The sequence below is a fragment of the Chlamydotis macqueenii genome, chromosome 16, assembly GCF_036417535.1.
Source record: "Chlamydotis macqueenii isolate bChlMac1 chromosome 16, bChlMac1.mat, whole genome shotgun sequence".
In the NCBI taxonomy this organism is placed as follows: Eukaryota; Metazoa; Chordata; class Aves; order Otidiformes; family Otididae; genus Chlamydotis; species Chlamydotis macqueenii.
Genome location: NC_141571.1, coordinates 6037451 through 6060114, shown reverse-complemented (window position 1 = coordinate 6060114; position 22664 = coordinate 6037451). Strand labels below are relative to the sequence as shown.

Below are 22664 nucleotides of genomic sequence, written 5' to 3'. Positions count from 1 at the left end.
GGGGGCTCGAGCAGCAACCGGCACCTTCGCACCCCGCTCCGGACCCAACTGCAACCGGTGGGAGACTGAGCATCGCTTTCCTGCTTTGGGGGCCTCCTCAGCAAGCTGGAGCTTGTTTCTGTGGGAAGGGCTGGCTGAAAACCTGTGTTTGCTGGGTCAGGGACGGGGCCGGTTGCTGGGAGCGCTGGGTGCAGCTGCTGGTAGGAAGCTGCTCCCCCAGCATGGCAACACCGTGCGTTGAAGCCAACCTGTGCTCCTCAGGCTGGGATGGAAAGAGGAATTAAAATGGAAGTCTCTGGTGGAGAAAGGCTGGTTACCTTCCGTGCATTTAAACCTCATTTTACTTCTCTTGGGTTTTGAGTGCTAAAAGGAACAAATCGGTGTGTGAGGTGTGTTGCGTCTCTCTGGCCACTCCCTAGGTTTGCGGGGGCTCCGACATGTGCAGGTTGCCCCGGCTCAACTTTTGCACCTGCATTGAAGTATCCCTAAAAAATATCTGCGAGCTGCAGCATCCTTGGGGCATTTCCAGCCCTACCATGGCCCGTGGGAAGGGCACAGCTTTGTTGCTGCAGTGGGGCCAGCCCCGGCATGGGTCCACGGTCGCTGCGTGCGATCCAAAACCTGTGCCCTGCAGCTTCGGGTCTGTCTTCCTCTGCAGCTGAGCTTTGTGGTTGACCATGAACGCTAGCGGCCCTGGCTATCCCTTAGCCTCTCTCTATGTGGGAGACCTCCACCCGGACGTGACCGAAGCCATGCTCTACGAGAAGTTCTCGCCTGCTGGGCCCATCATGTCCATCCGAGTGTGCCGGGACGTTGCCACGCGCCGATCACTGGGCTATGCCTACATAAACTTCCAGCAGCCCGCAGATGGTAGGCTCCCCGTAATGCAGCCCCGACTGGGACTTGGGGTGTGCAAGAGAGGGAAGGGGGAAGCGGTTGTTTGAGTAGATGCCTCAGCTGTTTGAGCTTGGCAACATTCTGCTGATGTTGGGTTTTGGCTGTGACTAATCCCAGTCTGCTCTCTCCTCTCCTTTGGCTGAGGAGGTGACCCATCCCACTCCCATCTCCTGCTTAGAGACTGGGAGAGGATGCGGCAACTGGGCTTGGGGCTTGTATGGGAAGAGGAAAGTGGCTTGCAAGAGTCCCCTCCCTCCATGAGCTGATGGAGAAGGGCACCAAAACCCCTTCTGCCCTTCCCTGGGGCAGCCGGCTGCCTGCCGGCTCGTGGCGTGGGTAGGTGAGGCCCCTCTCCTGGCAGTGACACAGCACTGTAACCGAAAGATGTTTTGTGTTGGAGCAGCAGTGATGGGAAGGTGTTGGGTTAGTTGCCCTGGAGACCAAAATCCTTACTGGGTAAATGAGTTGGGCATCTGCCAAACTGGAGCTTGCAGTGAAATGAATGATCCTGTGGGAGTCAGACATGCTTTGGAGAGGGGGGGAAAAAAAAAAAAATCAATCTTAAAAAGGAAGGAGTGGTGTGGCTGGAAGGGAGGCCCTCTGCCCTGGGAGGCAGAGCTGCCCATCTCGTTTAGGTTAACAAGCCCCTGCCCAAATGAATCCCTGTGCCTGCTCCAGCTGCTGTGGGATGTGCAGAGGATCAGTCTCTTACCCTTCTCCCTCCTCCTGTGTTTGCCGCTTTGCCAGCTGAGCGAGCCCTGGACACCATGAACTTTGAAGTGATCAAAGGCCGACCCATCCGCATCATGTGGTCCCAGCGGGACCCGGGGCTCAGGAAGTCGGGGGTTGGAAACATCTTCATCAAGAACCTGGACGACTCCATTGATAACAAAGCCCTGTACGACACCTTCTCTGCCTTTGGAAACATCCTGTCGTGCAAGGTACGTGGGCCCTGCAGGAGAGGGCTTGCTGCAGAGCTGCCCTGCGTTCTCAGCAGTGCGCTCCAGCCAGCTGAAATTCACTTTCTCGTTTTGCTTCCCGTCAAGTTTCCTCTAAGTTCCCACCTGCTCTGAAGCCAAAAGGCCCTGCTGGTTTCTCCTGGGATTGGGAGCTTTTTCCCCTGCCCCCTTCTCCTTCCCGTTGTGTGTTGGCTGAGCTCAGTGCTTGGGTCTTGGTGAGCCACGAGCTCCTGGGCGTCACACAAAGCACCGGCACCTGGCCCTGGGCTCGCCCGGCTCCCTGGCTGCTGGCAACAGCCACCACAGCGGAGGCGGGATGTCAGGGAGGGTAAATACCCTTGGAAGGCGAGGGTGGGTTTTCCTGCAACTTTCTCATGTGCAAGCACGCAGAAAAAACATGTTTGGGGTTTTGTTTTTTTTTTTCATTTCGGTTTTTTGTTTGTTTGTTTTTGTTTTTTTTCCTCCTCCTCACTCTGCGTTTGTAGGTGGTTTGTGACGAGAACGGGTCCCGTGGCTACGGCTTTGTTCACTTTGAGACTCACGAGGCAGCGACTCGGGCCATCGAGACCATGAATGGGATGTTGCTCAACGACCGGAAGGTGTAAGTGCCGGAGAGGAGAGCGTCTCCTCGGCTCTGCGTGCGCACGGGAGCAAATGCCTGCCCTGCACGGGCTCCCAGCTCCTGCTGCTCTCCGTTTTCTCCCCTCTTCCCATCCTGTCCATGCTGGGCACGGCAGCTCCGCTGCTCTCTGGGGCACTGAGCCACTCGCGGTCGATGCTGGTGGAAGTGCGATAGTGGTTTGGAGCTGTTCCTGACGGCAGGGAAGGAGTCCAACCCCGGGCTGTGTTTTATTGCTGAGGTGGTGTAATGAGTGCCCACAAAGCAGGGCTGGTCCTCGATCTCAGCTGTCAGCGTCAGATAATCTGGACAGGAAGAGGTTTTGTTGTTCTTCAGCTCTCTGCTTATGTTGCATCACCTTTTTCTCTACATCCCAGGCTCCTCAGAGGCAAGCGGCTGCCCGAGGGGCTTGGGGATACCTGATAGACCTTTGTGCCAAGCGGGGTCTGGGTAGGGGAACACCCGGGTGGGACCTGCTGAGGTTGCTGGATGTGGACCACAGGGTGGTTTTATGGGTGAGCAAAGCACAACCTGAGGTGACAGGGTCTCTCCTGGCCTGTACTGAGACAGATGTTCCTCTGTCCATCTTCTCCCTGCAGAGGTCATGGAGAGTTTCATGTCCCTTTCCTTGCTTCCTGCAGGTTCGTTGGCCACTTCAAATCCCGCAAAGAGCGCGAGGCAGAGTTTGGGGCTAGGGCGATGGAGTTCACCAACGTCTACATCAAAAACTTTGGGGATGACATGGATGACGACAGACTGCGGGAGATATTCTCCAAGTTTGGTGAGTACAGTTGTTAAAGCAAAATATCCTCCTGTCTGGTAAACTGGAGTTGGGGCAATGGTAAAGAAAGCTGGGGAGAGTGCTTGATTGAAATACTGGGATCGAACTTGCTTAAACACTACCTCACCCCAGGACCACAGCAACTTAAATCATCAGGACAGTACGTGCACCTTCCTGCAGTGGTGGAGGGTAACTTCCATTAGTTGCTTTTCTGAGGAAAAAAAAAAAAGGTTTTTTTTACTTTCTTGGGTAACAAAAGTGGAGTGTCTTGTTTTGTTAGTTTCTGAAATTACCTTGAAACCAGCGTGCTGTTTGGTTGTAGGAGCCCCTGGAAAAAGCGATGCTGAGCCTGAATTTAAAGCAAAAAAGGCTTTCCAGTTTAGTCCGTTACTGGAGGATGCCTCTTGTTGTGCCAGTGCATGGACCATGCTGGCCATGCCTGGCCAGTGTTAGCTCAGGTAATCTGTGAATACCGTTCATACGAACCAACATGTGTGTTCATATATGAAGGAGATGAGGACTTGTGGCCAAAGGGGCTCAGTGCACTGCCTGGAGAAACCAGAAAGTCCAGAGCAATGAGAGCAGCACTCGGGGTGGGAGAGATTGCCCTCACCGACACGCACAGCCTCCCGTCCCTGCCTCGCAGCAGGGATCCTGCTGTCTGTCTCCTGGCTCTTCCATGCTGCCATGGCCGTCCAGTCTCCTGCTGGACTGGCATCTCATGGTGGCTCCTGAGCATGGTGCCGCATGCCAGCAGCAGCCCCGCGGTGGGTACCCTTCTACAGACACTTTCCTTCCCTCTTGCAGGAAAGACGTTAAGTGTCAAAGTCATGATGGACAACACCGGCCGCTCAAAGGGCTTCGGGTTTGTCAACTTTGAGAAGCACGAAGAAGCCCAGAAGGCAAGAGGCTCCTCGCTGGCCATCTGCTGTCTCAGCCCCGGGCTTGTCACCTGCTGGTGTTCCCACCTCTCCCTGGGCGAGGGGAACCTCACTGGCTTTGTGCTGGCACTGGCGAGGGTGACTGGACAGGCAGGACCTGGCAAAGGGGAGCAGAGCTGCTTCCCTGCCCTCGCCCAGGGAGGTTTCTGCTCATGGTGGGGCTGGACGGGGGTGGTGAGTGAAGAGCAGAGCCGTGGCCGCTGGCTTCCCGCTGTGCTCAGAGCCCTTCCCTCCGCGGGCAGGCGGTGGCTGACATGAACGGGAAGGAGATCAATGGGCGGATGGTGTACGTGGGCCGAGCCCAGAAGCGGCTGGAGCGCCAGAGCGAGCTGAAGCGGAAATTTGAGCAGATCAAGCAGGAACGAGTGAGCAGGTACCAGGTAAGGGGAGAATGGGATGCTCTGTCCTGGGGGGACGTGCCCCAGGCATCCAGGGACATCCTCGGCTTGGGGACAGCACGGGGTTCTCCAGAGCAGATCAGAGTGATGGGTCCTTTCTGCAATTAAAAGACCTCCACAGGGATCTAGTCACTGGTCGTGTTCTGGGAAGCAGTGTCAGGAGAGAGGAGAGAGATCTAAACCCAGGATGATCCTGAGAGGTGAACAAACGGACCTGCTCTTTTCCAGAAATTAAAATGTTAGTCTGGAAAAGAGGTGGCTTCCTGAGCTCTTGGAACAGCTTCACAGCAATGGTCTGAGTGCCCTCATCACTCAGGGTGTTTCACCTACGAGTGGAGCACGTACATGGTCCTGGCTCCTCTCCACATCACTGGTCCCATGGCAGCTCTGGAAGGGACACGTTTGTGGGATGTCCCACCCTTCACCTCAGCTGCTGGTGGAACACTCATCCAGCCTGAAAAGCTGCTGTGAACTTTGGGAGCCCGGAGGCCAAGCTGCTTTTCTGCCTGTTTGCAGGGGGTCAACCTGTACGTGAAGAACCTGGATGATGGGATAGATGACGAGAGGCTGAGGAAGGAGTTCTCTCCCTACGGCACCATCACCAGTGCCAAGGTGAGGAATTGGGGCTGTCGCTGGGGCTCCTGGGGTCAGCCAGCTGTGCGCTCAGCCCTTGGAAATGGATCAGGAATATCGCCCTGCTGAGCTATGGTTCCCCGCTGGTGGCTTGTATCTCAAGCCAAGTGTGAAGGACATGCCGCTTCTACCCCGTGCTGTCCCGGGGAGCTGATTGATGCAGCAAATATTTTGTAGCTTTGCTGAGTTACCCCAGCCCTGGTACCCAGCAGGGTACGGGACCTTAAAGCCACATCATTCTGAATACTGCACAGCTGCTGCGTGGTTTGGGACAGATGTGACACTGATACAAACAGAAACAACCACAAGCCACCTCGCTCTGGGGAGAGCAGGGTTCGCCTGGCTGACAGGCTGGCGTTTTGCCTTTTGGAAAAACATGGAAGTGTCAGTCTTGCCACCGGTCTTGGTGTCAAGCTTCTCTTGAAGGTTGTGCGTACGGACACAGAGGGATGGTCTGGCTTTAAGGTCAGATACCTGTAGCGTGCCAGCTGCTGGGGAGAGATTCTGCCTGGCCCTTGGGCAGGGCACAGCGTCCCACCGATCCCTGGCCGGCTCCTGCGGCATTGAGCACCGGAGCGTTGCTGGGGCACAGGCCCCCCTTGAAGATCCCAGGCTGCGGATCTCGGGCTGGCCCAGACTCTGCCGTCTTCATTTTGCAAACCTCCTGGTTTTGCCTGAACAAATCCTCCCCTTCCCCAGGCAAACCCCTCTGTGGAGCCCCATCCGTCCCACCCGGGACATGGGGGCTGCCCACGGCTGGCAGGTCCCGCGTGCCCCCACTGCGCTGTGCTTCGCGGGTGCTGCGGCGATCTGTGGACTTAGCTGTCTTGTTCTAATCCAATTTTAGGTGATGACAGAGGGTGGCCACAGCAAAGGGTTTGGCTTTGTATGTTTTTCCTCCCCAGAAGAGGCTACCAAGGCCGTGACGGAAATGAACGGGCGGATCGTCAGCACAAAGCCTCTCTACGTTGCGCTCGCTCAAAGGAAAGAGGAGAGGAAAGCAATCCTCACCAACCAGTACATGCAGAGATTAGCCACCATGAGGGCTCTGCCCGGCCCTCTCCTGGGCTCCTTCCAGCCCCCCCCGGGGTACTTCCTACCCCCCATCCCTCAGGTAAGTCCCCATTTCTGAATGGCGGCCTCGCACGGGGACCCGAATTTGCCCTGGGCTGGAGGAGGGGGGTGGCAGTTGAGCTGAGGAGCGTTATCTTGGTGTTTGCAGACCCACGTGCGTGCTGGGGTCGGTGGGATCAGCGCTGAGCTTCTGCGTGAGCGGCAGGGCTTGCCAAAACGCTGGTGGGGTGCAAGGGCTCCAGGCAATGGGCCGGGGATTTCGTAGCCACCGACTGCCCCTCAGAGGAGGGAACCAAGGAGGAGTTCGGTGGGAGGATGTCAGCATGGAGAACAAGTCCCCTGATGAGAGGAGGGGAGGGAGAAGGGTTGTAGAAGTGCAAAAGCTCATGGGGAGGCGATAAGCAGAGCTGCTGGAGGATGTGCAGGCAGCAGGACTGGAGGTTGATCTTTAAAGTGCTCTGGCACACTGCAGAGCGTGGTTTTGGCTCTTGTCTGCGTGTGAGAGCCGCTGAGATGCTTTGGGTGAGACCTGGCTCAGCTCAGCTCCCAAGTCACCTTGGATAACATGTTCTCCTTTCCTAGCCACAAACCAGAGCTGCCTTCTACAGCCCCAGCCCAGTTGTCCCAGTCCGTCCCGCCACTCGCTGGAGTGCGCAGCCCTCCCGGCCTCCCCGTGAGTCAGCCTGCCTCTCCCCGGGCTCTCGGCACGAGCTGGGCTCGGTTAGGGACTGAGGATCTCTAAAAGCAGCACAAAGCCTGTAGCCATGGGGAGCTGCTGCCTGGAGAAGTGCACGGGGGCTTGGGGCAGGGATCATGGTGATGGGTACCAGGGGATGAGATGTTGGGGTTGACCCAGAGGCGAGGTGCTCCCCAGCTTTCCCCAGCCACAGTCACTCCCCTCCACATCTCCTTCCATGTCTTTGCTATCAAGAAGCTTTATTAATTGTGCTCCATCTCTACGACAGCGTATCCTGCAGCTACCCCCATCCTGAGGGCCGCTGCACCGCCCCGGCGCCTGCTGTCCAACATCAGCACCATGAGACAAGCTTCCACCCAAGTGCCCCGCGTGCCCCCCCAGGCCCAGAGAGTGGGTGAGTGGGGGAAGGACCCGCCTCAAACATCGCTGTAGTGGCCACATGTTGGCAAGAGTGCTTGCGGCGAGCTTGGGTCTGCCTCCGAAGATGGATGGGTTTGTGGGATTGCTCGAGGAGGGGTCTGGATGGTGTTGTCCTTGGATGTGGTGGGACTGGAGCAGTGTTTGCAGTAAATAAGTATGTAACTTTTGGGGAAGGTTGTGGCCTCCCAGGTAACAGGACAGGTCTCTGATATGCACGTTGGTCTGGTTGGCCACTGCTCCTTGCATATGTTCATTAAAGATGATGATGGTGCAGCTGTGACACCCTAGGCTTAGTGCTCACACCGAGCGGAGGCTGGGAAAGGACCTCGTGGACTCTCACCAGCTCTGGCTGACCCACAGCCAAGGCTCCAGCAAAACACGCTCATGTCAGAGGTGTCTGGAGCTGTGGCCTGAGACCCAGACCTTGCTGGCACCCTCAGTGCCTGGCTGTGCTGGGGCTGTCCCTGTGGCCCAAGGTGTCCCCCTCTGCCTTGCCAGCATGGCCCAGCCATGCTCCTGGTGGGGTGGTGACAAAGCTGCTGTCCCACATGTCATGCCCAGAGCGCTCCTCACCCCGAGCATGCTTCAGCCCCGTGTCTGTCCCATCACCCCTCTGCCTTTCGTGTGAGCGAGGAGGAGGAGGATGCTCACCGGGGCTCGCAGTGTAGCCTGCTCTGAGGCTCCTCCATGGATGGGCTTTGAGGAGAGGCAGATGTTGCCCACCTGGTGAGCAGGTGAAGGTCTGAGGCCCCCCAAAAAGTGGGACCGTCTGGTGGGGCAGAGTCTAGCTACAGCCCCCACGGCTTCATGCGATTTAGCCAAGGTGGTCTTTGGCTTTGAGCATCGTATTGCTGAAACGAGCCGGGGGACCAGGAGGGCTGCCTTTGGCTCATCCCCTCTCCTTTGCCCTCATCCTCTCCTTCCCCTGCCCTTGTGTCCCTGCAGGAGGGGGGCCAGGGTGAGCAGGGGGCACTTGTTCTTGCAGCCCACCCTCCTCGGTGCTGTGTCCATCCTCTGGCTGCTGATGCAGGTGGGTGCTTCTGGAGGAGAAGCAACAAGGCGTAGGTGCCTTTGCCAGCTCTCCTGCCCTCTGCACAAAACCAGGCAACCCCGGCTGAGTGGCAGGATGGCAGAGCCCTGCCTGTCCCGGGGAAGCTGCCTTAGACCTGGGGGCTGCTTTGAGCCCGTGGGGGGATTTTTCAGGTCCTTTGGCTGAGCACGCTGCCCTTGGGGCTTCAGCCTCCTCGGCACGGGTGTGCGTTTAACGGGCTTCTCCTTACAAACATTCCCGTCCCCATTGCAGCCAACATCGGGACACAGACGATCAGCTCTCGGGTGCCCTCCTCGCCCGCCCTGCCACGGGGTGCCCCGCAGTACAAGTACTCCTCAGCCGTCAGGAACGTCCAGCCGATGGGGCACCTGCCGCCCGTGGTGGCCCCGCAGGTAACCGCTCTGCGGGCTCCTGGCTTCGGTGCGGCCGCTGTGACGTGCGTCAGTCGTGGGTTAACGCGGCCACTGGCCCCCACGGCTCTGTTTGACTGGTGCTATGGGGACCTTTCCTAGGGGCTGCTGGGGTAACTGGGGCTGCGGATCCAGTAGCCATGCAGCCGCGATGTCTGGCTCTGGCGTTCCTGGAAGCCAGCGTTCGGATGCAAACAGGCGATGCCAGAGCCTGCATCAGCATCTCAGAAGGGGGAGATGCCCCGCTGTGTTTGGGGACCAGCACCATTCCCACAATCCGGGTGACTCGCACATCGCTTCCAGCCTTTGATTGCTGCTCTCCGCTGTTTTTTCCCCAGGTAGGAGAACCTGCCGTGCACGTCCAGGGGCAGGAGCCGCTGACGGCATCCGTGCTCGCAGCAGCCCCTCCTCAGGAGCAGAAGCAAATGATAGGTGGGTGTCACGGCCGCTCTGCGGGAGCAGGCTCGGCTGTGTGTGCATGTGGATTTGCACGCACACCAAGGAAAACTATCTGCTAGGGGAAGCTGTAAGCCTTTGTGGGATTGCTCTAATATTATGCTATTTAAAAAAAAAAAAAAAAAGGGAAGGGCATGGAATCATGCCCTGTCTATGTTCACTGCCGAACAATGAGACAGCGTCTGGCAAAGCTCCGCAGGAGCGTCAGAGCCCCGTCGTGCCTGTGCTGCCAGGCTGCACCAGGGCGTTTGCCCTTCCCTGAACTCTGAGCCATCCTGCATCGCGCTCTCGGGCGCTGATGAACAGTTTGCTGGCTGTAGGGGCTGGGGTCAGCCCTGTCCAAGGGAGGGCTGGGAGCAGAGTGATTTGGGGAGGGAAGAGGGAGGTATGTGCACAGGGCCGAGACACCCCGGCAAAACTGCAGTGGAGAATCTGGCAGGGAAATAATCCCTGTGCTGGAGGATGGAATGGCGGGAGGAGGGCAATTAGCATTGTCCCTGGCCAGTCAGAGGTGGCTTTCCTCCTCCACACCAGTTTCCTCGCATGGCTGTCCTCCTGGTAAGCGTGCCCCGTAGGCAGGGCTCATTCTCCCAGCTGTATGGGGGACGCTGCAGTGGGACTGGGAGCATTTTGCCTGCAAACACTGTTGCTGTGACATGCTGGAGTACGTTTGCTTGTGAGCAGCATCACCACCCATGTATCCCCTTACAATTGAAAGGGCAGAGCTGGGAGGGCAGGAGGGCTTGCACTGGCTTTAAAAAAACTGGAGGGCTTGCATAGTGCTGATGTCTTTCCTGGTGTTCGGAGCAGGCGAGCGCCTCTACCCTCTGATCCACGCGATGCATCCTTCGCTGGCCGGCAAGATCACTGGGATGCTGCTGGAGATTGACAACTCGGAGCTGCTGCTGCTGCTGGAGTCCCCCGACTCCCTGCGCTACAAGGTAGGAGAAGGGCTCTGGGTTGATGGCACTGCACCCAGTGTCCCAACACCCACCTGCCTTCAGCAGAAGGAGAAGCTCAGGGCAGCTCCCCAAAAGCGTGGGCCAGGCTCTGAGGTGATCTGGAGGTAGCTGGGAAGGGAGAGGAGAAAAGCAGGGTGGGTGTTGCTCCCTGGAAGGAGATAGGGAAATGCTCTGAAACCAGGTAAACGCTGCCTCTCGGCAGCATTTCTTCAGTTTCCCCCTTAATCCTGGTGGGTATTTAGCTTTGGTTCCCGTCAAAACAGTCACAGTGAATTGACTGCACCTCCTTGTTGCTGCTTGGAGGCAGGATTCCCTTTTACCCTTCCAGTGACACTTTTTTGAAGGAGCCTGGGCTCTGTAGGTGGAGCTGCCTCACACCACACCAGAGAAGTCTGATTTCTCTCTGGCAAATTCTGACTCTGTAAGGAGAGATGCCCCAGCGTCTGGAATATCGCATTCCTCGTGCAGTGCGCTCCTACGTTGGAGCAACACCAATCCCCCCTCCTTGTGCTCTCTGTTGCAAGATCGAGGAAGCAGTCGCTGTTCTCCAAGCGCACCAGGCTGCCGAGACCTCGCACAAGAGCAGTGCCGTGGCGTTCCTGCAGTGACTGCGGGTAGGTGTGGGGAGCTCGGAGTTTCTACCTCTGAAACTGGGGACTGCGTTTCTTGTCCAGACCAAGTATGTCTCGATGAGCAACATGAGTCTTTGACTGTAATATTCCATTTCTTAAATTGCATCCTCCACTTTCCAGACTTAAGTGTACTGCAGGTGCGGTGTTTTTCTGCGTTGATGAGGGCAATAACAGTGCAACCAGAAATGAAGATAGGAAAGGACCTTGCTTTTCTGTAGGTGTAGTGGGGACCAGCACAATCTTTCCTGGGATTTCCCAGTGTTTTTTGCAGAACCTGTCAGTAGATAGCCTATAAAATGTTAGCGGCCCTGTGCGGGCTTGATCAGGAGAGCTGGCCCTGCTGCGGAGGCTGGGACAGACCCATTAACGAGCAATTCGGACTCTCACGTACCCCTCTGAAGGTAATAATATCTTGAATTGTGGTTGCATGGAAACTGTGTGTTAATCCAAGTTCAGGTAAATTCTTGTCTGTCTTTAGCAGTTGAAAATTGCATATGGGGGTTCTTTGGTTTTTTGTAGACTTCAGGACTGAGAGCGAGCCCCGAGACCATTGCCTTTGAAGAACAGCAGCAGCAATCCCACCGTGCTTTTGGAATCATGCCCATACAGTGACCCTGGCTTGTCTTCAATGCCCCATCCTATTTTTTTTGGTGTGTATTGTAAACCTTGCAGAATTGCTTCCTTCTGCACCTGTAAAAATCCCCGTGTTAATTCTCTCCTTGCTACTGAAAGCATCTTGTGAAATGTAGTGTGGAACCCAGCCTGGTTCAGTTGCCTGTGAAAGGACAAGTGCTGATGAATCATCATTTTTAGTGAATTTATTGGGTTCTGTAGTTTTATTTGTTCCTGTAGCTGACACTAATAAAGAACTGATGCTTCCACCCCCCCCAAAGCACGGGTTAGTTCCCTTTGCAGAAGGACAGCAAATACTTTTTCTCTGATTCATGCAGGTGATGGGATGGGCTTGCGTCAGGCCGCTGTAATTAGCGTTTGAAGCTTCTGATGCTGGCAGGGTGGCAGTCCTGAGTGCTGGCTTGGGGACAAGATGAGACATATAGGATTAAATGAATAAATTGCCAACGAACAGGTGCTCCTGATTCTTTCAGACTCTAGGAGGATGGCTTTAAGCAAATTTCACACCATCTACCTGGATTTTTAATCTTTCTAGATAGCCCTTTTCAATTTCTCTTAAAAGGCATCCTCTTCCTGTGGTTCTTCCTTTGTAACGGACCTTGTGCACCTGCAGCTGTACTGGGACCAAGTGTATTCTGCTGGTCAGCACATGATGTGTGTGTGTCTGGTGCACAAGACAGCTTTTGAGGTATCGTGGAGCAGCTGTAAATCAAAAGCTGTTTCTCCAATGTGTGTTCCTGGCCAGTGGTTTCAAGGAGTCACTGATGGGCCTGAAAACATTCCTAACTGCATCGTGTCCTGTTCTCACAGGGGTAACTGGGACACGTTATTATGTGCTCTGCCCTCTGGGCCTCTCCTAGAGCAGGTTGCTGTTGTCATCCTGGCCTTAATGCTCTGCTCTTTCTGTGCAGGAAAGGAATTTCAGTCCCAGGAGGCTCCTCGGTACTTGAGACTGGTGATGCAGTGACCTTACTTGCCTGTGTCCTTGAGCTGACAGGAGCACACCTCCATCAGCACCACCTACCTTCTTTCTGTCCAACTTGTGTGCCGGTGTTGCCGTCTCGTTCTTCCTTCTGTGCTGTATCGTACTCTCACTTCAGCTCGCTGCTGAGTCGTCCCTCCTACCTCTTGTTTTCCTTCCAGCATTTTCATAGGATTGCTTACACATTTGCTCCCGCGTGGTGTCTGTTCTGCTTGGCTGGGACTCTTCCCTGGGGCTTTAAGTATTTATTTTCTTCATAGTGGGTGCCTCAGCCTGAACTGTGTGCTGTTTAGATATCTCCTTCTCAGTGAGATGCTTATAAAGGACTTCAATCCACTTAATATACAGGATGTTCATTTAAGTTGCTTATTTTGCCCAAAGTGTAACTGGCTGGAAGCTTTTATGCTTTGTCTCTAGAGGAAAAATGTGTATTTGCAGGAGTGTAATGCATATAAGGAGCTGGAATGGAACTGTGCAGGTAAATTTCGTTGTGCTGTTGCCTAGCTTGTCTGCGACCTTTTTTACAGGTGTAACAGCCCAGTTCAGATACACCTGTGACACCACCTCCAATGCCAGATGGCTTGGCTTGAGAAGACAGCTGTAAAATTAGGGAGAGTGCAAAGTGGGGCCAAGGAACACAGGGACATGAGAAAAGCCTAAGAGAGGACATGAACAAAGACCAGGGTCTTTAAAACCTTTATCAGAAAGCGATACTGGAAAGTTTTCAGAGTACTCTGGCTGAACTCCTTGGGGAGGTGTGAGGCTTTAGGGAACCGAGGCAGGAGCGGTGATGCAAATATGGAGTCTCCAGTCTGGAATAGTTGCTGTGGCCTCTGGAAGGGGTGAAGGCGTGCCTCTGACAGGCACTCTCCAGCTGCGCACGTGGACAGCACTGCTTTGCGTGCCTGAGAAACACCCTGCACAGACAGCAGCACGGTTAACGGGACAGAAGGGGAGCAGAAGTGACCCTGGGCTTGAAGTAGGGTCTTGTTGCTGATCTTTGTCCACCTGGTGGTATTGCTGGGGAAAGTTTTGGGAGACACGGTACAGAAATGCATTGTTGCTGAGAGGGGAAAGAAATGGGGAATGCTGCTGCTTAGAGGTGTTGTAATGAATTGTAGTTGAACAGTGCAAGTGTCTGCCACTGCAGATAACAGCAGGGCTTTTAAAAGGATAGCTCTTCCTCCTGTATTCTGTGACCTTCCTCTGCTTATCTGTGTACTGCTGGCCTGTGCTTCCTCACCCTGAAATCCATCACACTTGCTAAGAGCTCAGGCAAGTGCCGGTTCCAGGATCAATAGAGCTGTGGCACTGAAAAGTGAGAGTGAACGGAGGAATTTGTGCCCCTCAGGGAGGAGCTGTTTCAAGTCCTGGCCCTTTACAGCTGATGGAGTACAGCCCTTGGTGTACAAAAAGGGCTACAAAAAAAGCTACTTGCTGCCATGCTAAGAAGTCTTTAGCTTTAATGGCATTAGAGGGATTGTCTGCTTTGTAAATTCATTTCAGTGGGGTACTTGCATGAAACACTGACTGCTGGGAGAAGTAAGGTAGGAAACAAGGATATTTGAACCCTGACTTGTGGGCTAGCTTCTGCCTCCTGCTCTGTACTGTAAGTTGGCTCAGGTCTAGTGGTGTCCAGCATCTTGGCTTGCTAATTAAAGCACTCTGCCATGCACAGCGTGCAAGGCTGAGCAATGGTTAGAGAACCTGATGTACTGTCACAGCAGTGCTTGGAGTCCTCTGACAAAAAGTGGGGATAGTATTAAGTGGTTAAAGTGTTCTAGTTGCCCTATGCCATCCACTACGTAAAAAAACACGGCTCTAAAGTGAAAATAAACATGGCTTTAATGAGAACTGGTTTTGATGCTTCGTAGAATAACTCCCAATATCTCTTTACCTACCCTTCTAAGTCAGTGCCATCGATACCAGATAAGGAGAAGATCAAAAAGTATAAACATGCATTGAAGTAGTAAGCCAGACCTCAGCTGGGATGTTACTGCGTACCCTCCTCCCTGTAACACCCCGTAGCAACTGCTCCAAAAGGCACAGGGGAGCTAAAGTGTCTTTAAAAAAAAAAAAAATCAAAAAAACCAACACAAAAAACACTTGTAAAATTCCCAAGCACCCAGAATCTGAAAGTAGTAGTGCACAGTGTAACAAGGCAGGCTTCACTTGCTGCTGTTTTCTTAAATGTGCAGAATAATTAAAAAGAAAAGAAAGCTGCTACTGCAAACATCTGCCCAGGCGCACTAAGCAGCAGAAACTCGGGGCCAGCAGGCATCAAGGGGGAGTGGGAACAAGCTCGGCCCTGTGCAAGTAACTGTGCTTCTGTGCCAAGAGTGGTACGTAGTGCCAGGGCAACTGCAGCAGTTCCCGCAGCAATCTTATTTAAGTAATAGCAGCACAAATGCAGCAAAACTGTTACCTGAATAAGGACACACAAAAAAAAAAAAACCCCAAAAAACAAACCCTCTGTAGCTCTTCAGAAAGAGAAGAGCCACTTCACATGCATCTTAGCCAACACGGAAAGAGTCCCTGAGGCCAACAGTTACAGGCAAGCTGACTTCGACCAGGGAAGTTAACCTCTCTGCCTCTCAGGGAGGGCATTGAAACTTTGAATGATCTTAGAGCCAGATAGAGTTTGCTACAGATTGTGTGTCTTAACATTCATTGTGCTGGCACAGAACCTGTTACATCTTAGCAGCAGCGGAAGATAGATTTCAATACCGATCCTATGTTAAGGTTGGTCCCAACAAGGGAAAAAGCTTTCTTCTGCAGTGGAAAACAAAGCTTTCCTTGTTGCTTGGTTACCCTAGGCTCTGTTCAGTTCTTGCAGTAATCTCAGTGCAGCTGTGTTCTTTGGTTCAGTTTTCAACAAGCTCTTGATATCGGCAATACTTGATTTGTAATCCTAGAAGGAGAGTATTTTTTAACTGTTAGTACATTGACAACGCAGTCTAAAGCTCTTGCTGCAGAATTACTACCCCGCAACACAACTAAGCCCGTGGCTCCCTCAGTATAATTGTTTAAGCACTGGCATTGCTGTAGCTGTTCTAAAACTTAACGAGCTTAAACGAGGACTGAGAAGACAATTTCATCACTCAAGTGGGCTGAGTCCAATACCAATGCTGTCCAGTACTGCCTACAGAATCTCTCACTAGATACAAAAAGATAAAGCCCAACACGACACGTAGCTGCTTTCAGCATCTTTAGAAACAGGACTCAGTCCTGATAAACTCACAAGATCCAACCAGTAAGGAGTGATGTGAAAGAAAATCCCTCCTCAGTCCACGCAGGTCTCAGCTATCTGATGGCAGATGCTGTCTAGCACAGAAATGAGTTCTAAACGGCATCTCTTGCCCTGATCATGCAAGAACAGGCTTCTAGTCCTAGCTTAAAACCATTCAAAAGCTCTGACTTACCTTCAGCTCTTTAAGTGCTTGAGCACGTCTGTAGAGTGCCTTAACATTTTTAGGATCTAACTTCAGAGCTTCTGTGCAGTCCTGTACTGCTTCCTTGTATTGCTTCAGAGCCAGGTAACAGAGAGCTCTGCAACACAACGACCTGGTTAGAGACCGTTGGCTAAAAGCAGCATCCACTCCTGCAACATAACAGCAGATCTCAGCCAGCCCCAGCGCAGCACAAAGCTGGACCCCAAAACCAGTTTTTATCCTCATATGTTATGTAATCTTACTTCTTGAGCTCAAGTTTGTTTCAGTTAAAAGAGGGGAAAAAAGGAAACAGTTTTTCAATCTCAAAAAAAAAAAAAGAGAGAGGATTTTTAGACTAACCTGCTGTAAAGATAAGAGCCTGCACTTCAAGGATGCAGGTTCCTTTCTGTACCAGTCCAGAATACGCTCTGCTTGCTGCAGTTGCCTTAGAAGTACTTTGAGTCTTTAAGTACAGCAGTCTGCAATTTGTGGTTCGTGGGGCAGCAGACGCTACTCAAAATACCACAGTCCTGGCAGACAAGCATTAAAGCAGCCCTGAGCAGGGTTTTGCAGTACCTGATTAGAGAATGTCGTACAAACTACAGGGAAGACATCCTTAGAGCAAACATGTGTAGGTGGTTTTGTTTTATTCATTTTTTTGGGAGCAAACATTAGACAGCTCCGCCAGAAATACCATGGTGGCTTTTATAAAGGTCCGAGAAGTATATCAGCAAAGAGCTGAGTAGTACCTGTTGGTGTAGGTCGCGCATTCCTGGTTGAGCTTTAAACTCTCACTGTACTTCTCAACTGCTTTTTTATGGTTTCCTTTCTTTACAAGTTCATTTCCTTCTTCCTTCAGAGTGCGAGCTCTCTCCGTGCCAACAGCAGTCTGGTCTGGAAACAGCATGAAAGCATACAGAATGCTATAAAACTGACAAGATCAGCATGGCCTCTCAGAAAGCAAATATCCCCATACCAGAGGCAAGACACAGAGACATCAAAGGATCCAGAATCAACCAAAGAGGCCTTGGCTGAACCAGGCCTGGGTTTCTCCAGACCCAGCTGCAGACACGCCAAGCAGGCGTGGCAGCTGCCTTGTTCATCACCCTTCCCAGCTACAGGGCTCTGTGCCCAGCCCGAGGGCACGCTCTCACCTGGTTCTGCCAGCGGTGCAGTTGCAGGAGGAGTGTTTGCCCCGGGGCCTCCGGCAGAAGGAACGCTCCACCTTGTCTGGGCAGAAATGGGGACCGTGGGGATTGGCGGGAGCTGCTGACGCCAGTTCACGCCATCCCTCTCCTGCAGGGCTTTAGTCATCCTGGAAGAAACAGCTGGCAGTCACCCGTCTGTTGGCTGACAGGCCACGCAGTGGCCAGCAGGGTCACTTTTTAACCTGGCTCCTGTATCGAGACAGCATCTCTCCACTAACACCTTTACATGTGTCTAAACTAAGCTCCTTCTCTAGACAGGACATTAATGAAAGGACCTTCTCTATGTCAGCAGGGCTAAAAATATCACAGGACAAAGCTGGGGCTGTCAGTGCTCAGGCGAGCAAGAGATGGGCATGTCACTCCTCAGCCTGGCAAGCGATGAAGCGAAGCAGACAGCTCCAGCATGAGAAAAGGACTACAGCAGCCCGTACACCCAGTCAGCGCAGGCAGGCTTAATGGACAGGGCGCTGTAGTTTATTTTGTGTGTTAAAACAGGCACTGAGCAAAGCAGAAGCAGTCCCGGGCAACTCACTCCCAGCCCTCAACCAGCATCTTGAAAGGAGTTAAGGGCGCTTGCAGACAAAGGGAGCACGGCCAGGCCTCACGCAAAGCATCAGAGGCCGCGGGTGCTTCGCCCGTGAGCCGGGGACCCAGCTGGCTGCAGGAACAACGCAAGGCTGCCAGAAGCGGCCGCCCCCGCCGCTGCGTTCCTGCACGGCCTTACCTGTTGACGCCGTCGTGTGCCGCCTGGACGGCGCAGTCCACCTGCAGCACGGTCTTGTAGTCCACGTAGGCCAGCCGGTAGCTCTCCAGGGCCTCGTAGGCCGCGGCCCGCCTCAGCAGGGGCTTGATCCCGAAAGGGACCAGGTCCAGGGCGCTGCGACAGAGGGGACAGAGCCGCCCGGCACGGGGTGAGCCCGCGGCGCTTTGGGAGGGAGGGCGGGCGGGCGGGCGGCCTCGGGCGGGGCCGCGGAGCGCTGTCGCGGCCCGGCCCCCGGGGCACGGTGCGGCCGGGCCGGTGTCGCTGCGGGGCCGTCACCGTCCCGCCTTCACCTCCCGGTGCGGGAGGGCCCCGCCGTCGCTCACCTGCTGCAGTCGGCGACGCAGAGGCGGCAGGCGCCGTCCTTGAGGTGGCAGGCGGCGCGGTTGGCGAGCAGCACGCTCCGCTCCTCGGCGGCGGCTTCCCCTGCGCCGGGACACAACCGGGAGAGGGGCTCAGCGCCGGGCCCGCCCGCTCCCCTGCTCCCCGCCCGGCCCGCTGCGCTCCGCTCCGCTCCGTACCTGCGGCCTCCAGCAGCTCCAGCGCGCGGGTGTAGAGCGCGGCGGCCGGCCCGTACTGCCCGCGGCGGAACTCCTCGTTACCGGCCCGACGCAGGGCGCCGGGCGACGCCGCCATCGCGCCGCTGCCGCCGCGCCGGGCCGGGACCGGAGAGGCCACGCCCCTCTCCGCCGGGGCTACGGGGCGGGGTCCGTGCAGGCCACGCCCCCTCCGCCCCGGGGCGGGGGCGGGCGTTCCCCGCCGCTTCCGGCGAGGGCCGGAAGTGGCGGCGCGAGGCGGGGATGGCGCGGTGAGGGGTCGCCGACCGGGCTGAGCGACCGCCGCCCCGCAGCGCCATGGAGACCGTGCAGCTGCGGAACCCGCGCCGGTAAGCGGGGAGGGTGTAGCCCCGCGGGGGGCGAGGGTGTCACGGTCCGGGCGGGGGCCGCGGCCTTCCCGTCGCCGCCGCGTCCCGGCCCTGCGGGGCCTGGCGCCGGCAACCGGCCGCGCTGAGCTCCTGCCCCGCCGGCGGGCGTCGTCCCGAGCGGGCGGGCAGCAGCCTGGGGAGGGCCGGGGCCGCTGGCTTTAGCCGCTCGTCGCCGGGAGGAACCGGGCAGCGCCGGCGGGGCCGTGTGGTGACAGCGCCGGGCTCAGGCGCGGGAACGCGGCTTGAACCGAAGCACCCGCGGAGACAGGCTGGGGCCGGCGGCTGCGGGGGCTCCCACCGGTTGATGCGGCTGTGCCGAGGGCTGTGCCGGCCCATGCAGTGCAGCGACAGAGCCCCCGGGGGCTCGTTCCTTCCTCTCGGCTCCCTCCGGGTGAGTTTTGTGCAGGTTTGTCAGGCTCCCGGTGCCGGGCCCAGCCTGGGCACCCAGTGCAGGCCCTGCCTGCCTTCCCGCTGCCCCGCACCGGGGCCGGTCACCCCGGCAAGGAGCGAGCCCAGCTCACTGAGGGGTTTGGGGCGACCTCCGAATGAAGCCGTGAGCCACGTATCGCTGAAGGCCAGGCTGCAGCGGAGCAGGGCTGCGGAGGGAGTGATTTGGAGATCAGCAGCGCTCTGAACGAAGTGTCTGTCAGAACAATATCAGCGGTTTGCAGCTGGGTCCCAGGGAGTGCTTTTGGTAGAGAACAAAGGAAGCCGCCAGCTCTGGTCTTCAGTGACAGTCCTTTTTTTTGTTAAACAGTAAAACAGCAATGTGTCTTCTATTAAAAGGAAAAAGTATGGTTTTATTCTGTGATGGTTTACGCCAATGTTTAACTGGAAGGTTGTTCAGATTAGATCTGAGTAACAACTCAGGCGAGATTGGTTTGTGTTGGTGTTCTAGCCGTGTTGTATAAACACGCCGTAAAAAAGCAGAGCGCGTCTGACAGCAGCGGGTGTGCCGGGCGAGCTGCACAGCGCGAGGGAGTTGTGCTCCTGGACTGCAGCAGAAATGAGGTGGTTTGATGCAAGCTCAGTAGTTGTCTGGGTGTTGTGTTTGGGTATGTGAAAAGCTCTTTTTTTTTTCCTTTTGCTGAAATTAAGATGAGGCCTAAATTTTATCAAAGAAGGATCTGCCTCTTCCATCGCCACTTTTTCACCTCCTCGGAAATGGCAGCTTGTGTGGTCCATGATACTTTTTTTTTTTTTTACCCTTTTCTCCTCTTCCCACACCCTCCTCCCTCCCTGTTTTCACAAGGACAACTCGCATTCTGTTGGTCAACGCTTATCTTTGCAGGGAAGCTAGTGACTTCTTTCAGCATTTCACCACTTCCTGAGTCTGCTTCTATAGAATGTTTCCTTTGCTGCAGGAAGCCATTGTATGTACTGCATGCATTAGCAGCTTCTACTGTATGGCTTTTGTGCACAAACATAATAGCCAGGGATCAATGATTGGTTTCTGAAGAAACTGGGGGCAAAAACTTACATATTTAGTATCAAAATTAGCATACCTGTGGCTGGATTTGTGGTCTTTAGCAGCAGCGCTAAGAGCTTTCATTAAGTAGTTAGCAGTTGCAGGCAACTAAACATGTTTCATTTTAAACGCTGCTCGATGTGAGACCAGTAAGTTCTGAAAACTCTGAGACAAATAAGTTTCTGTGTTTCAAAAGCTTGGATGAGCTGGTTTGGGGAGTTTGGAGGTTGTTTTTTTGTTTGAGTGATTTTTGTTGTTGTTTCAGATTTTTTTTTTTTCGGTCCTTGTGAAAATGAAAGAGCCTGTATTTGTGGGCTGTTGCGTACTGTTTGTTTGACAGTAAAATACTTGATTTTTCAGAGCTTTTTATTTTTTATGTAGTCCTTAGCTGTTTCAGGAGGTTTCTTGGTGAACAGCACTCCGGTGTAGTAGAGGTGGACTGAAACAAATGCTGATCTTCGTGTTGCTTTGTGTATGGAATTTCCCAGAAAGTTGTACTGCGGATGAGAGGGGCTAAGGGAAGGATCACAGGACATAGTGTGGTTGGTTTTTTGTTTGTTTTTTTTTTCTCTGGGAAGTATTTCAGCTGTCTCTCACTAGCAATGCATTTAAGAGGAGTGGACCAAGCAGCATTAAGATCCTGAAAGAGTCAGATATCAGTTTCCTTTCCTCTCTTTTAGCTTTTTTTTTTTCTGATAGAATTTTCCTAGTATGTGTCCAGGCCCACAAAGTTAAGATCTGAACTTGTGATGTAAAAAACATACAGGTGAGATCAGTTTTGCCTCCTTCCTCCCAACAAATGTTCCACGCACACTCCAAGGCATCAGGAAAGACAATGTTCCCTTTTGCATGGCCTTAGTATGTATCCTATCATTCAAGATATTGAACTGTAGCAGAAATGTTCAGTAGGTGCAAGAGTCTGCAGTGCTGCATTGGGATTTGACCACCAGTGTACAGAGCCTGAGATGCATTTCCACCAAGAGGAGCGGTAGGTTTGTGTGCATGATCAGGTTCTCTTCTCTGTAGTCCCCAGTCCTCTTCTGCCGTTGGATGCTAACAATGTTTGATCTCCTGGTCTGGTGAAATAAACTTACTTCGTAACCAATTTGCTTCATGCTAAGCCTTGCGTACATTTAAGTGGTGCTCTTTATTCTTCAGTTTCAGCAAAAATTACATGTGACAATTTCTCTATTCTTACATATACAGGCAGCTGAAGAAGCTGGATGAAGACAGTTTAACCAAGCAACCTGAAGAAGTGTTTGATGTGTTGGAGAAGCTTGGGGAAGGGTACGTGTTCTGTTACAATGTGCCCAATGTATGTTTCTCTAAGAGCAAAGCTACGTGATGGGTATGTGTTCAGTGGTCTCTGATTTTTCACTTTGGTCCTGTTACCGCAAACGTATGCGCGAACATAGTGACAGTGTTTGGTTAGCAACAGAATAAAGAATTTGTTTCCCAACAGTATGATATCTGAATCCAAACAGTAGCTTACGGCTCCGCAGCAGGGAGTTAAAACACTGTTGAAAAATGCCAATCTGGAGTTGATAGGGCTCTGTGGGAACTCCAGAGGTTTTGCAGTTCATCCCCGGTACCTCTTGCGGAAGATCTGCGTGGTGGAAGTGAACTTCTGTTGCACTGTGCCCCTTGGTAAGGCAGGGCAGCATGGGAACACTCAGTCAGTGACGTGTTTGCCGCCTTAAGCTGTTCATTTGAAAAAAAACTACGTGTACATCTGCCTGGCTGCTATCAAGTAAAGAAGCTGGAAATAAGACAGATAGTATTGGACGAGAACAAGCAAACCTCTCTGACCAGAGCTGTAGTTCTTACTGATACTCAGTTGGTACTGTATGCAGGAAAAAGAGAGGGTTGTATTTGTTGGGTTTGTGTAAAGGGCCGTTCCCGAGCTACGGGCAGTCTAATGATGGCTGGCTGTTTTCCGACTGTCTCGGTGTGCAGTGACTCATTCGTATTATTGCAGTGTTTAGAAGCTAGTAGAGTGATTATTTACATTAAAATACAAAATATTTTTACAAAAGGATAGTTAATCTTTTACCTGATGGCTCCACTTGCAAAAAGCAAAACCATAACATTTGCATTTCAAAAATATTGTATTCAGTGTCTGTTTAATATTTTGTTTTGCAGTTCCTATGGCAGTGTGTTCAAAGCCATTCATAAAGAAACGGGTCAAGTTGTTGCAATTAAACAAGTTCCTGTGGAATCTGACCTGCAAGAGATTATAAAGGAAATATCCATAATGCAGCAATGCGACAGGTAAGTGTATACTGCCAACCCGTTGTCAGTATGCAAAGAGAAGTATTGTCTATGGT

The 22664-nt window shown here is 53.6% G+C and overlaps 3 protein-coding genes across 6 annotated transcripts in view; 2 read left to right on the top strand and 1 right to left on the bottom strand.

Annotated features, from left to right (window-relative positions):
* Positions 1-677: 677 nt before the first annotated feature.
* PABPC1L (poly(A) binding protein cytoplasmic 1 like) lies at positions 678-11518 on the top strand. Its single transcript, XM_086760630.1, has 15 exons — positions 678-870; positions 1645-1838; positions 2342-2457; positions 3117-3256; positions 4064-4158; positions 4440-4577; positions 5112-5207; positions 6076-6342; positions 6885-6975; positions 7268-7393; positions 8723-8862; positions 9219-9312; positions 10147-10277; positions 10823-10912; positions 11450-11518. Exons 1-14 carry the CDS (start codon positions 678-680, stop codon positions 10904-10906), a joined length of 1905 nt encoding a protein of 634 aa, XP_086616756.1. The 3' UTR covers positions 10907-10912; positions 11450-11518.
* Positions 11519-14372: 2854 nt separating this feature from the next.
* Positions 14373-18601, bottom strand: TOMM34 (translocase of outer mitochondrial membrane 34). Its single transcript, XM_086761058.1, has 7 exons — positions 18466-18601; positions 18271-18370; positions 17909-18061; positions 17131-17291; positions 16726-16870; positions 15968-16094; positions 14373-15456 (listed from the first exon to the last, which is right to left on the bottom strand). The coding sequence occupies exons 1-7, from the start codon at positions 18578-18580 to the stop codon at positions 15358-15360; spliced, it is 900 nt and encodes a 299-aa protein (XP_086617184.1). The 5' UTR covers positions 18581-18601; the 3' UTR covers positions 14373-15357.
* A 118-nt stretch (positions 18602-18719) lies between these two features.
* The window catches only part of STK4 (serine/threonine kinase 4), a 50204-nt gene continuing 46259 nt past the window's right edge, over positions 18720-22664 (top strand). For 2 of the 4 annotated variants that reach the window (XM_086760321.1, XM_086760319.1), the window contains exons 1-3: positions 18720-18830; positions 21544-21624; positions 22480-22608. In XM_086760321.1, the coding sequence (XP_086616447.1) occupies positions 18799-18830; positions 21544-21624; positions 22480-22608 (242 nt within the window). In that variant the 5' untranslated portion in view covers positions 18720-18798. Of the gene's footprint in view, positions 18831-21182; positions 21326-21543; positions 21686-22479; positions 22609-22664 lie in introns of those variants that run through there. The other 2 variants (XM_086760322.1, XM_086760323.1) reach the window with 2 other exon arrangements.

Excerpts from the sequence above, each read along its gene's own strand:
- PABPC1L (XM_086760630.1), top strand. The coding sequence starts at position 678 with ATGAACGCTAGCGGCCCTGGCTATCCCTTAGCCTCTCTCTATGTGGGA. Across the intron at positions 1,839-2,341 it reads GAAACATCCTGTCGTGCAAG|GTGGTTTGTGACGAGAACGG; the intron begins GTACGTGGGCCC and ends CTGCGTTTGTAG. Across the intron at positions 6,976-7,267 it reads GCAGCCCTCCCGGCCTCCCC|CGTATCCTGCAGCTACCCCC; the intron begins GTGAGTCAGCCT and ends TCTCTACGACAG.
- TOMM34 (XM_086761058.1), bottom strand. The coding sequence starts at position 18,580 with ATGGCGGCGTCGCCCGGCGCCCTGCGTCGGGCCGGTAACGAGGAGTTC. Across the intron at positions 18,062-18,270 it reads TGCGTCGCCGACTGCAGCAG|CGCCCTGGACCTGGTCCCTT; the intron begins GTGAGCGACGGC and ends CCTCTGTCGCAG. Across the intron at positions 16,095-16,725 it reads TGCGCGACCTACACCAACAG|AGCTCTCTGTTACCTGGCTC; the intron begins GTACTACTCAGC and ends GTTGTGTTGCAG.